The sequence below is a fragment of the Gobio gobio genome, assembly GCF_949357685.1.
Source record: "Gobio gobio genome assembly, chromosome: 6".
Classification (NCBI taxonomy): Eukaryota; Metazoa; Chordata; class Actinopteri; order Cypriniformes; family Gobionidae; genus Gobio; species Gobio gobio.
The window spans coordinates 53,101,976-53,117,763 of NC_137102.1; the positions used below are offsets into that span (position 1 = coordinate 53,101,976).

Below are 15,788 nucleotides of genomic sequence, written 5' to 3' on the forward strand. Positions count from 1 at the left end.
ACTTCTACATGCTTTGTAAGTAGGAAAACCTGCACAATATCCCTACTGTATACTCATACACACACAAATATACTCTATGGTAGTTTTTGTTGAATGGAATGGCCCTTCTGTTCCTCACTATTCACCAAATCATTTGCACAGCCAACTTTTTATTTTCTTTCTTTTAATATCTGAAACTATAGCAGCAAATACCCAGTAACCACACTAGCGGTCTTGACCACTTGAGAGCGCATATACGTGATAGGAAATAAGTGTGCAAGACAGACCTAGATCTTCAGTGCTCTTAATTCTGACATTAATTACTCACCCTCATGTCGTTCATCTTTGAAACACAAATTAAGATATTTTTGATGAAGAAAAAGTACATACTTTTGAGTGTGTAGCAGAAGAGTATGCAAGCTTTGGGACATACTACTTCATCATCTTTAACGGACTCTGTTGCTTAGTTACGTGCGTCCCGTCACCGTTTAAACTGCCCTGTCAATCATCGTCACAGTTCAAATCCTCCACATTCAATTTAATTTCCTACCGAATCGGAAAGAAGCGTAGTCGCACGTTGATCTGCCATTCGTGGGTCTTTAATGCAGACTCCTCTCATGTGTTTGCAAAGTTAATGGCCAAACGTATCATTACAAAAGTTCTCAAAGCTGCAGGTGAAATATAATGTGGCTAACATTGCATAAATATCTTTTTGTCAGGTTAAATACTGATAATTGCTCACTCAAACCCCTTTATCTAATCCTCTCTGCTTAACCGTCAGACTCGCGTAACCGTCATGTTTGTAGTTTTTTAACACTTTTTATCCGCGTTTGTAATTCTAATCGAATCCTCGTCCATCTCGCAATGGGTTGTGGGCAATATCAGCCGTTAGAGTGCGCATCGATCTGCACTTCGAATTCTGACCGGAAATAGTAGACTATCCGGGAATCTTTGGAATACTCTTTTCAACATACTACGATTTGGGACATAATTATTTTTTCGAATACTATTTAGTACGGATAGTATGCGAATTGGGACGCAGCGTTCATTTCATAAAATTACGTTTGAATCAATGGCGTCACATGGGCTATTTTAATGATGTCTTTGCTACCTTTCTGGTCTATGGAGGGTCAGAGAGCTCTCGGATTTCATCAAAAATATCTTAATTTGTGTTCCGAAGATAAATGAAGATCTTATGGGATTGGAACAACATGAGGATGAGATTTTTCATTTTATGGTGAACTAACCCTTTACAGCTAAAGTGTATCCCATCATTCATCATGTTCAAGAACTCATGTGAACATGACAACTTTCCAGTGCAAGTTAACCAGATATAACTAGATTAGATATAACATTTCAGTCTCTACAGAAACTTGCGGTCTTCATGCCGTTTGAACACTTATAAATAAATATGTAATCGAAGTAGATAAGTCATCAAGTGCAGAGACAACAAGTGTGGGAATTTGGAAAGGCTCATTATAGTACTTTTGAAACCACCCACTTAGACAGGAAACGATCAAATGATCATGGACCTACACACGCGACCAACCACATTTCGTGTGGTTTTAAGTTTGGGGTCATTCACACAGAACACATTTTGCATTACACTGCACTTATTTTCTATGTGAACATGCACTTGACTAGAAGGATGTCTTTGACCATTTGTAGTGTCTTGCGCATGACACAGTTAAAAGAAAACACATTCTGTGTCAATGGCCTCTCCGTGATAATAATTGCTTTCTGTCCAAAATTAATACTGATTTATGGATGCAACAACTAATTGATAATGAAAATCATTGACAACGAATATCATTATCGATTAGTCGTGTCTGCCGACCGTGCACGGAAAACTTCCGCCAGTCGCGTCAAATTACAGCACTGAATAACGCATTTATATGGACAAAATGCATCCAAAACTAGCAGAGGAAACAGAATGAGATGCTGCTGGAAAGGTATGTGATCCAAGCTGCCCAAAACATGAGAGTTCTTTATTTTAATCTTCAAGCTAATGCATCAGCGTAATGTTTAACATGGCTTGCCCAGCCAGGTGCGTGTGCGGTTTAATGTGTGAGATGTTTCCTAAGCATTTTACGGTTATATCCTTATCTGTAAATGTTACACATTCATGCTAGCATTTAAATTTTGCACGAAGGCTAGTAGTGAGACTCGTGACGGTCTGCGATTCCGAGCTAGCGCCGGACATCATAAAGATGGAGCAGTAGAGAGGGAGACGATCAATATTCATGGCAAAAATATTAGTTTTGCTGAAATATTTTGTTGGACATTAAATTTACGTTTCAGTTGGCACCTTTGTTTGAAGGACAACATTGGACAAGCTGTGGGAAAAGTGTGGCTGATATAAAAAAACAACAATGTGTAAGTCCTGAAGCCTGAGGCAATGACTATTTTGATTCTTTCTCAGGACAATTGTAATGGTTGTGTTCCTGTTTTAGGAGTACCCATCGGGGTTAAATTGAGACATGCTGTCTTGTTAAAACCTGCCGTGGTTGTTGCAACTAACCAAGTATGTTAATTCAGTTCCACAAGAATTAACTTCCTGTATCTTCCAGATGCCAAGACAAGTGTCAAATGACTGCATCTTAGTCAAATTAATGCAGCTTATGTTACATGTTTATGAATGTACTGCAGAAACTTGTTTCAGATGCTAACAATATTTGTAACTTTAATGCAATTTTTGTACCTAAAAAGCTGTAAAATGCCTTTTGCCAATGCAAAACAAATAAAAAAAGAGCACAATTTTTGCAAACAATTTTTAATGTATCATCTCAAAGACAAATAGTACAAGAATAACAGTTTAAGGTACACCTCAAACAACTAACAAGGTTTAAAAAAGGAATCAAATTCAAGCGAAGTGCCTGCAAAACAGAAAATGTACAAAGGTCAAGTACACATATTTAGGTCCCATCCCATTGAAAACCAGTTTTTCCACTAACGGGGGATGTGTGTGGCATCAATAAACAAAGTTTGTACTCGTATTTTTAGATTTACACCAAGCATTTGAAAATGAACGTTTCGTGTTCCCAATAATCAACACTTGCCTAATATAAATCAAACGCTGTCAGATCCTCCTCTTCATCGTCTGTAGCGGTACCGCTTAAAGTGGAACCACAGCTGAAAGATTCCATTGGCGAACTGGCAGCGGAAGCCATGCCGGTGGGAATACTCCCATTCACGGTTCACGATCTTGAAGGCGATGTCCTCGTACGGCGGTCCGGCGTGGAAACGCAGAATTCCAAAGTCTTTGTTGTCAGGACAGGGCTCGAGGAAGTACTGTGGAGTTGAGCGTTTGTCGATGAGATCGGGGTAGAAGATGTTGAACTTGTAGCCCTGGACGATCTTGGGCGGCGGGTTGTCGAAGTCATAATGGGTCTGGTTGTATTTGTTCCACTCGAAGCCGGTGTGAACGCGGTTGAAGAAGCGGGGCTTGCGTGGGCGGTACTTGTCGGCCCACAGGTACATTTTTCCAGTCAGAGGCATTTCGACACTGAACTGGGCCTCCTCGGCGCTCATTCCCTCTTTAGCGCGACGCACAAATGCATCCTCCGCACTTTCATTTGCATCACCTGTCCAAGAAAAAGACACGCATGAGTAAATCTTGACAGAAGGCAAATGTGAACTCTTGATAAGCTAGTTTTATGTTCCTATCAGAGTTTCCGCTAGAAAAAAATGGTGCCGGTCAAAGTGACCGGCAGAGGTTTTGTTTTCCGGACATTTTGATGATATGCCGGTCAAATATCGTCACTTAATTATTCAAGTTGAGGAAAACTGAAAGCAGTTTATGTAACTTAAAAAAAATGACATAATCAGGCCGTATATGCAACATGTTTATTAGCCTAACTTTCAAATAGACGGGAAAAAAAAAACCATGAACGTCCGATTGGCGTCAATTTTTTTTACTATGGTTTCACATTTCATAGTTTAACAAACCAACCCCCCTTCCCCACATAAAATATCCGAATATAGCATTGTTTTTACTCAAGCAAATTTAATTATAAACTCAGTATGTCTCATTTAGTTGGTAACATTTAAATTGGCCACCGTGTGAAATGACTCCTTGTCAAATGAACTTGAACAAACAAATGACATTCTCAAATTATTCGACCCTCTTGTGAATCCGTTGTGTCGTCCTGCCTTTTCGCAGCGCGAACAGAACATTTTTTCGTTACCATCAACTACCTCACATCTTAGCCATGGGAACTTGTCACTCCATTCCGACCGATACGCCCTACACTTCGGCTTTTTCTCCGGTGGTGGCGGAGCTGTCTGGCTCTGATCGCCGGACTGCTGCAGACGCACCGCTCCTGGAACGGACTGACGGACAGCATCCGCGTGCAGTGTGAAAGCGGTAATCCGTTAACATGGGTACGGAAAAAAATACGCACCGCATACTGCAAACAGAGTATGTGTGAAACGGGCGTCAGGAGTTCCTGATTCAGTATCCTCCTTCGCGTCTGGCCATTGAAAAAAACTTTTAGTCTGCCTGGGCCTGGCCATATTTGAAACGTCTCTCTATAGTTCGTGGTTTAGGTCTATATTATAGCCGTAAGGCGTGCGCTTTATTTGAAATGCAACATGCGATGTTGTTTAAAAACTTTCAAACGGTCGATTCAGATTGTGTTAGGGGCGCGGGGCCGGGATTATTAGGCAGTTTTAATCTGACAATTTGACCGAAAAGATTTAATTTTGTCGGACATTAAATTTTTTTCCCGGCCAATGTCCGGTAATTACCGGACAACGGAAACCCTGGTTCCTATCAGTTAAGAATCTTCATGGTCACTTGTACTACAAGATTGTCGAATTCTTAATTCCAAATGGCTGACTCATGAATGATATTGATTAATTTCCATAATTACAGGTCTACAAAATAACTCCAGGGTTGTTGACTACATTTTGGGCTGGATGAAATTGAAAAGATCTACATAAAATCTTAAAATGCGCATAAAGTGCTTTTTTTTTTAGATAATGGACCCATATTACAGACTAAATTCCTTGAAATGATGTGACTTTTCCTAAACAGATCATGTGCATAACCAGTGGACCAATCACAATGCACTAGGGATGAAACGATTACCGGTTTCACTATAAACCACGATCAAATTTAGTGACGGTTAGTAATATCGTATAAAATTTAATTATCATTAAAACTGCGTGTGATTATCACGATTGTGAAAACTCACGGTAAATCTTGTCCAGTCAGCGTCAGTCTGGCTGCAGCGCAGCGCTGTCTTTTGAATGAGAAGAAATGGCAGAAGGCAGTGACAGCGCCGGGAGATTGTTCAGCCTCTAAAGGGACCAAATCTGAGGCGTTGTCATATTTTGGCTTTTACAAAAGTCCTGAGGGAAACTTAATCGAAGATGGTCACCCTGTCTGCAGAACATGCCAGAAGAAAGTAGCTGTAATAGGGGAACACTTCAAAACTACGAACGCAAGGCAAGTGGACTTTGACCTCAATACCAAAACTAACGTTACGTCTGGGAAATAATAACGTGAAGCGAACGAACAAATTCAGTCAAGACTAGGGTGACATTTAAGGGATAATATTCAGGGCTTGACATTAACAACCGCCATTTGCGGGTGTAACGTTATTTCAGCTGCACACTAGACACTTTGGCGGTTGAACTTATTATAGTCTTCTCAAAAGCCATCTGTTATAATCGCGTTGCGCATTATAACCACGTACACGTGTTTCTATTGAGTTTATGAAAGCGACGTCGTCTCATAATCAGAGGCGTTCAGATTAGCCGGAGTTTTGTTGAGTGCGTGCGCCGCTCTCACTGAGATCTGCACTCAAAGCAGAGATAAATGTGCGATGTATGCAGGAGATTCACTCATCATCCCGTGGTTGACTGTTTTTGTTCTATTTCAGCAGCGAAAATGGTTTCAAACAAACACAGCAGAACCACAGCGCATCTGAAATGACTGGCATAACGCGGGCAAATTTAGGGACCGTCTCTAAAGTTACATACAACATTGGTAACGTTATACACGTTTCTGACTTCAATAGCATTTGAAGGGAATGACAGTCATAAAACTGACTTTAAAGTGTTCATCTAGGTGTCAGGTGTGATATACACCTTTTGATATTTAATAAAATAAACTGTCAAATAATATGGATATGCATTATTTCACTAGGATACTGTTTGGGCTCTTACACAAAAATATGCTAGATTAAAATGCATCATTGCTGAACACTGATGAGAATATTGCTTGAATATATTTCAGTCCTTCCAGAAAAATGCGGCTTTTTTTTGTGATTGTTGCGGGCAAAAATCCTTGATTATGCGGCACGTTTTCTTAAAAAATGCGATGAAAAATGTGGGATATTTATGCAATTTTATGCGATAAAATTGCGGGAACTTGCAAAAACTGTGGTTTGATGAGAAAGAGAAAAAAAGCACTACATCACAGAAAGTGCTGGAATATTTAAGTTCTCATCTTGTTTTATTGAAGACCTTAATAATGGCTCAAATTTACAAAACATTTAGTCAATCAAGTTCTGTAGCTTTACAAAAGGAATATGCTACAACTTCTGAAAAAATTAAAAAATAACTTCTTGTTTTACAGATGTCGCTATACAAAACAGACATTTGAGTGTTTCCAATGCACAAAGTGCAATCTCTTAAAGGGTTAGTTCACCTAAAAATGAAAATTCTGTCATTAATGACTTCCCTTTATGTTGTTGGACACAAATTAAGATATTTTAGTTGAATTCCGATTCCATTGGCACAATGTACACTCTCAAGACCCATAAAAGGTAGCCTACTAAAGACGTCGTTACAAAGTCCATCTCACTACAGTGGTTCTACAATAACTTTATGAAGCGACGATAATAGTTATTGTGTGAAAAAAAACTAAATAACGACTTATATAGTGATGACTGATTTCAAAACACAGCATCATGATGCTATGAATCATCGAGTCGATTCATGATTCGGATCGCGTGTCAAACTGCTGAAATACGTGACTTTGGCGATCCAACCCGCTGAATCGACTCATTGATTCATAACGCTTCAAACCGCTGAATCAACTCATTGATTCCTAACGCTTCAAACCGCTGAATCGACTCATTGATTCATAACGCTTCAAAGCTTCATGATGCTGTGTTTTGAAATCAGTCAGCACACAGGGAAACTGCTTTGCTCTTTTGCTGTTATTTTTGTTGGCCAATGGGAGTTTGTGCTTCATCATGGTTTCACCGGTATCTATGGTTTCTCCACGGGGTTTGAAGCTTTTCGATGACGTTCGCGTCGGGTAATCACGTCACTTCAAAACGTTCCCATGGCAATAGGCGGAAATGGCGGCTCTTGTGTGAAGTAAACGAAAATTTTTCAACTTTCTGCTAATATATATGACTTTTTTTGCAACGAAAATGCGGGGATTATGAATTCATGATAGCCCCGCATATTTTGCACACGGAAATAGGCAATTTATGCGGCGAAAGTGCGGCGTATTTGAAAAAATGCGGCCCCCGCATGAATATGCGGACTTTGGCTGATTATGCGTTAAATCACGCGATCGCATTATCGCGTTTTTCTGGAGGGACTGATATTTACAGAGATAATATTAGAGATTATATTTACGACAAATTATTATTATTTATGCGTCATCCGTTGCTATTGACGACGGCCATTATAAGGAAGGAAATCCCACAGAATAGAATCTAGCTTAAAAAAGTGCATAGAGCTGCTTGATTTATTTGTTTGTTGATTTCAAATATAAAACTTGTTTAAATGTTTTAAGTGTGTGCATCTGTTCTTTTTGAACACTTTCATCTCATTTGAACAAAACCGTGATAATATTGATAACCGTGATAATTTGGGTCACTATAATCGTGATGTTAAATTTCCATACCGTTTCATCCCTACAATGCACACCATCTCGAATGTAGTTTAAGTTATTCTGAAATGCCTGAGCCAAAGTCTTTGATTTTGTATTAAAACCAAACACGATTGTGTTCCCAAACATTAGGCATCCGCCTCCAAACTTAGGATAACATTTGTAGCGTTTCATCTGCACAATGTTTCCATGGTTTCTACAAAAACTGTAAATCGAGGGTAATGCGTATATTAATTGTCACTGACGGGTCACGCAATGACACGGGCAAAAACAATGAATAAAAAAGCTAATTCTCTGGATTTAAACATTGTTGAAAAAATGTGGGATAATGTAAGTACACAAGTCAACAAAATATATAACATTGTTCTAGTGGGTTTTGGATATTAATCCAAATATCCAACATATTGAGCCTTTAAAGGGAACATCGAAGAGCCATGCATGATGCTTTATCAAGACAAGCACAAACACACAAGATAATTTTAGGGATGACAACCTAAAAAAAAAAAATCAAGTAAAACACGTTCTGTAACCATCAGCTCATTAGTACAGAAGCCTTGAAGGGTGACATTTTAAGTGCCTCTATTTCCTGCATTTCTGCTGTTTGTCACACAAGACACTATAAGATGCACATAAAGCACCTACCAATGGCCAAAGTTGATATTGCGTTACTTAATGACACCATGTTGCCTTTTCTAAGCACCCAGTATGCAGGAAAATTGTAGGGGTGGGAATCTCTAGGCACCTCACGATTCGATTACGATTCAGGGGGCTGCGATGATAAAACGATTATGGATTCATCTTTATGTCTATATAGATTTTCTTTTTCCTCACTATTTTTAATGACCCATAATGAATTTACTTTCAATATATTTTATTAATAAAACAAACGGCAGTGATTTTACAAGTCAACAGGAAGGTTACATAATAATTCTGTCGCACCAAACTTTAAACCTTAAGCAGGTTTACATTGATTTAAACCATCATTTTGATCCTGGTTTTTCTTTATATTTTAAACAGATTAACTTTAATCCTGTTGCTCCATAACTTTAAACTCAGATTTTAATCTCAATTATGGATTCATTTTAAATGTACATGTGAGGAGGTTTAACTAAAATAAAGTGCACCTACAGTTAAACTATGCAGATGATTGAACAGAGATAGAAACAGTGGGTGTGTCGTCAGGTCTCAGAGGGGTGTTTATTACTAATAAAAAGGAAAAATTAAGCGAATTGAGTCGTCAGTGTGAGGGTCGTGGCGGCCCGTGAGTTTACGCCTGCTATCGAGTCTGGGATTCAGATCCGTCACTCATCTCAGTGCACCTCGGTGTCGAACAAAGAAAAGAAGAGAGGAGTATATTTAGCATTTAACAGCAGCTGTGATGATGAGGTGATCGCGGCCGCGCCTCGCGTTTCTCATGCCCGCTCTACTTATGGCTGCGGCGCGGCGATCAAACGGAATGGGCGGCGCTGTCAAAAGCGGAGATAGTCACGCCACCATCACGACAGCTTTCCTGTAGCTCAAACAATAGAGCGTTGCGCTAGCAACGCCAAGGTCATGGGTTCGATTTAGGGATGGGTCGCGATTTTCGAATATTCGATAGTTGATTTAATTATAGAATATCGAATAGTTTGTGCGATTATCGTCCTAAAAAAAAATCCCCATGTTTTGAGTGTGGTGCTGACGCGTTCATGTAACCAGATGGAGGCGCTGCCAATAACGCATCTAAAGCTGTCAGTCAGCTCTCAGGGTGTTTATACTGGGCACGTTTGCTGCGGTCAGAGCGTGATTGTTCCCTCCGCAGCGTTGATCTGGTTTCACACTCAACTTGAACCCTAGTGCGTTTGCGTTCATCTAACGTCATCACAAACGTGCAGGGGCATGATAGGAAACAGAACGCAGGTCAAATATATTGGTTTTTTTTTTATTAATTTGGTGCTATTATGTGCAGCTGAGTAAAAGACACTTGGGTTTACCGTATGTGTGTCGCTCGAAGGCGGCTTTGCTGCTTGCAAACAGACTCTTTTGAGGAGACGTGAATTGCCATTTATTTGCTGCCCTGATTGCACTCTATGCGCGAATACACTGCAGGCTCGCTCTCGCGATCGTATCTCAGCTAAATCATCAACACTATCATCACTTACATGTGTGTTATTGAACTAATAACATTGCAATCGGCTAAAACGCATGCGCTGGTTACTTTCTTCCAGAACAAGTGTGCACCCGAGTGTTGTTTGCACAGTCACGTGAATCGCGGCACAGCTCTGAGAGCAACCGAACTCCGGTTGTGTGTTCTCGGGTTCGGTACCTCAGTGCACACCAAGCTCTGTATGCAAGCTTTCACATTAGCAATTTTTCATGCGAACCGTGCTCCATTTCGAACTGAACTGCCAGAGTAAAAACACCCTGAGACAACAGAAGAAGAACACATCGCCTCACGCGCACACTGTAGACTTGTGGTATATAACGGTTGCGGTAACTTGGGGCGATGTCAAATAACAATCATATGTTTCAGCATATTACAATAATTATATGGCTTGAGTTGATATAGCCTATTCCCTAATGAATTAAACAGTTTGTTATCATACAGACTGAGATTGTGAATGGTCTCTCTCCCTCTCTCTCTCTGTTTATATGCGTGTAGCCTTTACATGCGTGCATGCGGGGGGAGGAGTTGAGATTTTCGAATAAAAATCGAATAATTCCCAGCGATCTCCGAATATTATTTTTGCTTGAAATGCCCATCCCTAGTTCAATTCCCACGGAAAGCAAGAACTGACAAAATGTAAAATGTGTTCCTTGAATGCAATGCATGTCGCTTTGGATAAATGCGTCTGCCAAATGCATGAATGTTATTAATGAAATGTATTGTTGTTGTTTTATATGATTTTCAGTCCATTCTACCCCGTCATTATGTTCATGATATTATTATTATTTTTTAAAAAGGCTGATGATAGTTAAACACTTTTGCTAGTTCTCAATGCATAGTTTGTGCATGAATGCTAGATGCAATTACTCTTGCTGTAATGTGGCGTAGGTGCTATTTTTGTATAGTTTGTTTTCCAGTAGATGGCAGCAATCTTCCACTAAACTATGCACATTCATGTTTTCACCATGAATTAAACTGAGAAATGTAGATATTTAATGTGAATTTTACATAAAATGTTGCCATTTTAAATAAACCTGTATATAAATATCATTACTAATTTCAGCAAATACAATTTTAAAATTGCCATATGTCCCCTTAAAACTGCACAACTGTAGAGTAAAAACATTACATGCATTTAAATTTTACATGCGTTTAAAACAAATATGATTTTTTTTTATTAAAACAAGCAAAATGATCTGCCAATGGGGTGAGAAAAATAATCCTATTTCTGTTTGGGACAGAAACAAGAATTCAATCAGAAATTATTTTTCTATCCCCATTGGCAGATCATTTTGCTTGTTTTAAGCAAAATCTCAGTTCATTTTGATTTTATTTTCAAGAAAAAATATCTTATGTCATTTTACTTATCTAGTGAATGCATGTTGATGTAAGAATTTTTAGATATTTAGACTAGAAACAAGACAAAAATACTAATAAGTAAGAGGAGCATTTTTGCAGTGTATCCCTTATCTTCCCTGCTTCTGTCTTTTTTGACACTACAATTCAGTGATAAATAATCAGGCAACTGTGTCTACACCTGGTGCGAGCGGCCAAGCACCCTAAAAATGAAAGCAATCCTGTCTACGTTGGATGCGGTGAGAGGCGACGGGACAACAAATTCCTAACGTTAAACTGATCGCGCGTTCTGATTCTAACTAGGGGTGCACGATTTATCGATTCAATATCGTTATCGCGATATCACGTTGCCCAATATTATATCGTAAGTCTCGCGATAATTATGCAATATTTTGTTTATGACAAAATGAGACGCGTTTCAATATATATACATTCTTTATCGGATAAATTTTTTTTAAAACCGGGTCCCTCCTACTCGCTCCAAAGCTAACCGTCACTCTCTCACTTCTCCCTCGCTCTACACACACACACACACACACACACACCCTTGTCGGGCCGGCTCAACGCACACACCAGCCACAACAAAACGAAGTGAAAGAAAAGAAAGGACCTAAAGAGAGAACGACGGGAGCCAGTGGAGCAAAAGAAAGAACACAAAAGTAAGAAAATGAGCGTTGCTCAGGGAGAAGACGAAATAGTTAAGAACTACCACAAGCCACTTTACGATGGGTGGTTTTGCATTAATTAATTAATTATATAATACTGTCAAATACACACAAGGTTAACATAAACAGTTATATCTAAAGTGAAAGTAAAATCGCGTGTCTGTATATTCAGGGTTTCTGCAGGGTTTAATCAGTCAAATTTAAGACTTTTTAAGACCTTTTTATGACCATTATGATTTGAATTTATGACCTACACGAATTACGATAAATAACTTTAAAATTCCTTTAAAAAGTCTTTATTATTGACTTTCATTGAAAGTAACAAATGTATATAAAGATGTACACTGGCAGCTCAGAGCTGTACAGCAGTATTTAAGTATGAAATTGAATGAATAAATGTAAAAATAAAACACCACAGACTTCACTATAAAATATACATTGATTCTTATTAAAGCTACTGTATAAGTTCTTCAGTTAAGAGCAGTGAGGGATGTTCTCTTTGTCTTTTGTTGTTGTATTAACAATAAAGAAATGAAAAAATGAAAATTCTGTCATCGAGAAATGAAAACAGGTTATGAACAATATTAGAGTGAGTAAATAATGACATCATTTTAGAGGTGAACTGTCCCTTTAAGGACAGTGTGTTCACTATAGGCTGCGTGCTTCTAATATATAATACAGACACGCCGATTTTACTTTCACTTTACATAACCGACTGTGTTTGTTAACCTTGTGTGTATTTGACAGTATTAGCGCAGTAAGACGACTATTTAGTCCAGTAATCACGTGTTTGACATGCGTTTAGTGCGCGCGCGCTTGGCCTTCATTCACGTGCATATTCACTGTTTTAACATGTGCTTACATGTTAAAACTGCATATGCACGTGAATGAAGGCTTTAAAACGCATGCAAATAATGAACTTTGGTGATTGTGAATGACTCTAGTGTCCCGTTAGCGACGGGCTTGAGCCAGCTATTAAACGCACCGTCTTCGAGCCATAGATCGTTAAAGGTACATTTTCCCATTGTGATAGCCAGGATGATTTCAATTAAACTAAGCAGTGACTCAGTATGATACAGTATGTTCGGAGTTCGCGCGGGTTTCTGTGAAAGTCCTTCCGACAAGTCTGTACGCTGCCGCATGGACCTTGTAGTTCTGGAACGCTGTGATACCAGTGTGATACCACCCAGATTCCTCATACAGAACTACAAGAGGCGAAACAAATGAATGCCATAGCCGCCGCGAGCGCATTTTGATGGAAGAACAAATTAACGGTCGAGCATATAAATTTTAGACGTGGCTAAATGTTTTTTTATGACCTTGTATGGAAAATCCGGACGTTTTTATGACTTTTTATGGCCTTAAATTCTTATTGTTAAATTTATGACTTTTTATGACCCCGCGGAAACCCTGATATTAGATGTGTAGAGGTCTTACATTGACAGCAGCGCAGCCTAGTGAACTCGCTGCCGCTTGTCCTTAAAGGGACAGTTCACCTCTAAAATAATGTCATTATTTACTCATCTAATGTTGTTCAAACCTGTATTCATTTCTTCTGTTGAACACAGACAGTTGATGGTAGCCATTGACATCCATATTATTATTTCCTACAATGGGGACCAGCAACTGTTGGTTTCCAACATTCTTCAAAATATATTATATGTCCAACAGAAGAAAGAACTTTATTCAGCGCCAGTAATTGATGACAATTTTTGGGTGAACACTCTCTTTAATTTTACATTTATTCATACACTTTCATGCTGCTGTACTGCCATTGTAAATCTTTATATATATTTATTTTATATTATACTATACACTAGGAATGTGTGCAAGGTTTTTTTTAAGTCAATTTTTCAGTTTTAAGTAAGTTTTTTTCCAAGTCTTTTAAGTAAAATATAAAAAAGTATTGCAATAAAAAAATTATTTATAATAAAAATAATAACTCTTTCTGTTCCTGTCGGCTAAGAATAGAATAGCAAAAAACTGATGTGACAAGCCATCAGAACCGAACCGAAGCAAAGACGTGGTTAAAAACCGAGGTATGTATTGAACCGTGGACTAACTGTATTGTTACATCCCTACTGTACAACCAGACATGATTATTATTTATTTATTCATGTTGTGCCAGTCCAATATGACTGTCAGTTGAAATAAACCTTGTGTTGTCAGAACTTGTTTTATTTGTTATGAATCTATTTTGATGCGTTTTCCGTAACTTTAGTAATTTTACATAGGTTTAAAAATATCGAAATTAATATTGATATCGCAATATCACATTTTTGTGAATATCATGCACCCCTAATTCTGACGCACTTCAAGTAGCTCGGCGGGGGGAGATTGATGCGGCAGACCGGGACTTAGTTAAGGTTTTTTTGCGCTTTTTTTGGTAATATTTCGATTTCATATTAGAATCAGTAATAAGTTTTGCCGCCCCTATGGATGAGTGGCGCCCCTAGCATTTGCCTGTTCCGCCTATGCCACGGGCCGGCCCTGCTCACAGAGATTATAGCAAATAAATAATGCTAACGTCAGCGGCCATAGCACCGAACGAGCAATCGTTATTAGTGGGCAAACAGTCAAAGTTATTATGCGAGTTAACTCGAGTAGAAATTATGAATGAATGCTTGGAATAACAAGAGAGGAATAATATGAATATAACTTTTTTCTTGGCAAGGATTGTAATGCATCACAATCAGGTACAAGGAAGGGAGATGACGGCTTTAGGCAGACGGAGACAAAAAGTTATATTTTTTCGCAACTTGTTTATTGACTTGTTAATATCAGTTTATTGTGGAATATGAGACAATCGGGTCCAGTCGGGTCTGCGTCTTCACGCTGGGTTCGGTTCCAGCTATCAAATAATAGGGTCCAGGTGGATTCCGGGTACTAAATTTTTGGCATTTCTCGGATCTGTACGGGTCCAGGTCCAGCTTTTGAAATAATAGACGGGTACGGGTCGGTTCCGTGTAGCACATTACGGGTCTCTTCGGGTTCGGCTATGAATTTTTGGACCCGTGTAGACCTCTATTATCAACATTTAGAAAATCGCTTTTTTTGACATTTGTGAATCGATTCAAAATCGTCCACATCACGATGCATCTAAGAATCACATTGCATTGTGCAGAACATTTGATAAAATGGGAATCTTTTTAACTTTTTTGCTCTTCATATTCATGCTCTCAGGCAATATTAAAAATATACATTTTATACATTGGCCATTAAAAGTCTTTCAAACAAAGAAAGTGCACGCTTATTTTCAACTTAACATTTTTCCTGATGGCACTGAAATGTTAAAGTGTGTGTAATTTGACTATGGTATATGATGCGATACACACCTGTCACCTGCAGCTGTCTCCGGGCCAGCACGAGTCTCTGCAGGTCCTCCTCCACGTTGATGATGTGTGTGTCCAGCGGTAACTCTGAGGGCTGCAGGAGGGTGGGACTGTAGCGGCCGGAGTCGTACTCTGCCTGACTCTGCTGGATCAAATCCTCCTCCGTTAACACGGACTCCGCTGCTTCATCTTTCTCTCCCTCCTCTCCATCACCCTCTCCTCCCTTCTTCTCCTCCTCAGGACTGCTCCTTCCAGACCGCTCACCCTCTTCTCCATCCTTCCCTTTGGTCAGTCTCCCCTTTTCTTTCTCCAAGTGTGCACCTTGCTGAGAGCTGCCTGCCTCCTCGTCTGCAGACTCCGCCTCTCTATTGAACATTAACAATTTTATAGTGCAATTTCAGGTGATGACATATTATAGAGCTGTTTTAGAACTAGAATTTTTTGTTATTTAG

The 15,788-nt window shown here is 39.1% G+C and overlaps 1 protein-coding gene across 2 annotated transcripts in view; it reads right to left on the reverse strand.

The window, feature by feature from the left end:
- Window positions 1–2,741: 2,741 nt before the first annotated feature.
- Window positions 2,742–15,788, reverse strand: part of cactin — a 29,195-nt gene continuing 16,148 nt past the window's right edge. Inside the window, exons 9-11 of one of the 2 annotated variants that reach the window (XM_079820577.1) lie at window positions 15,340–15,701; window positions 3,039–3,563; window positions 2,742–2,855 (exon numbers count right to left, since the gene is read on the reverse strand). In XM_079820577.1, coding sequence (XP_079676703.1) covers window positions 3,073–3,563; window positions 15,340–15,701 — 853 coding nt within the window. In that variant the 3' untranslated portion in view covers window positions 2,742–2,855; window positions 3,039–3,072. Of the gene's footprint in view, window positions 3,564–15,339; window positions 15,702–15,788 lie in introns of both variants that reach the window. The other variant, XM_079820576.1, reaches the window with a different exon arrangement.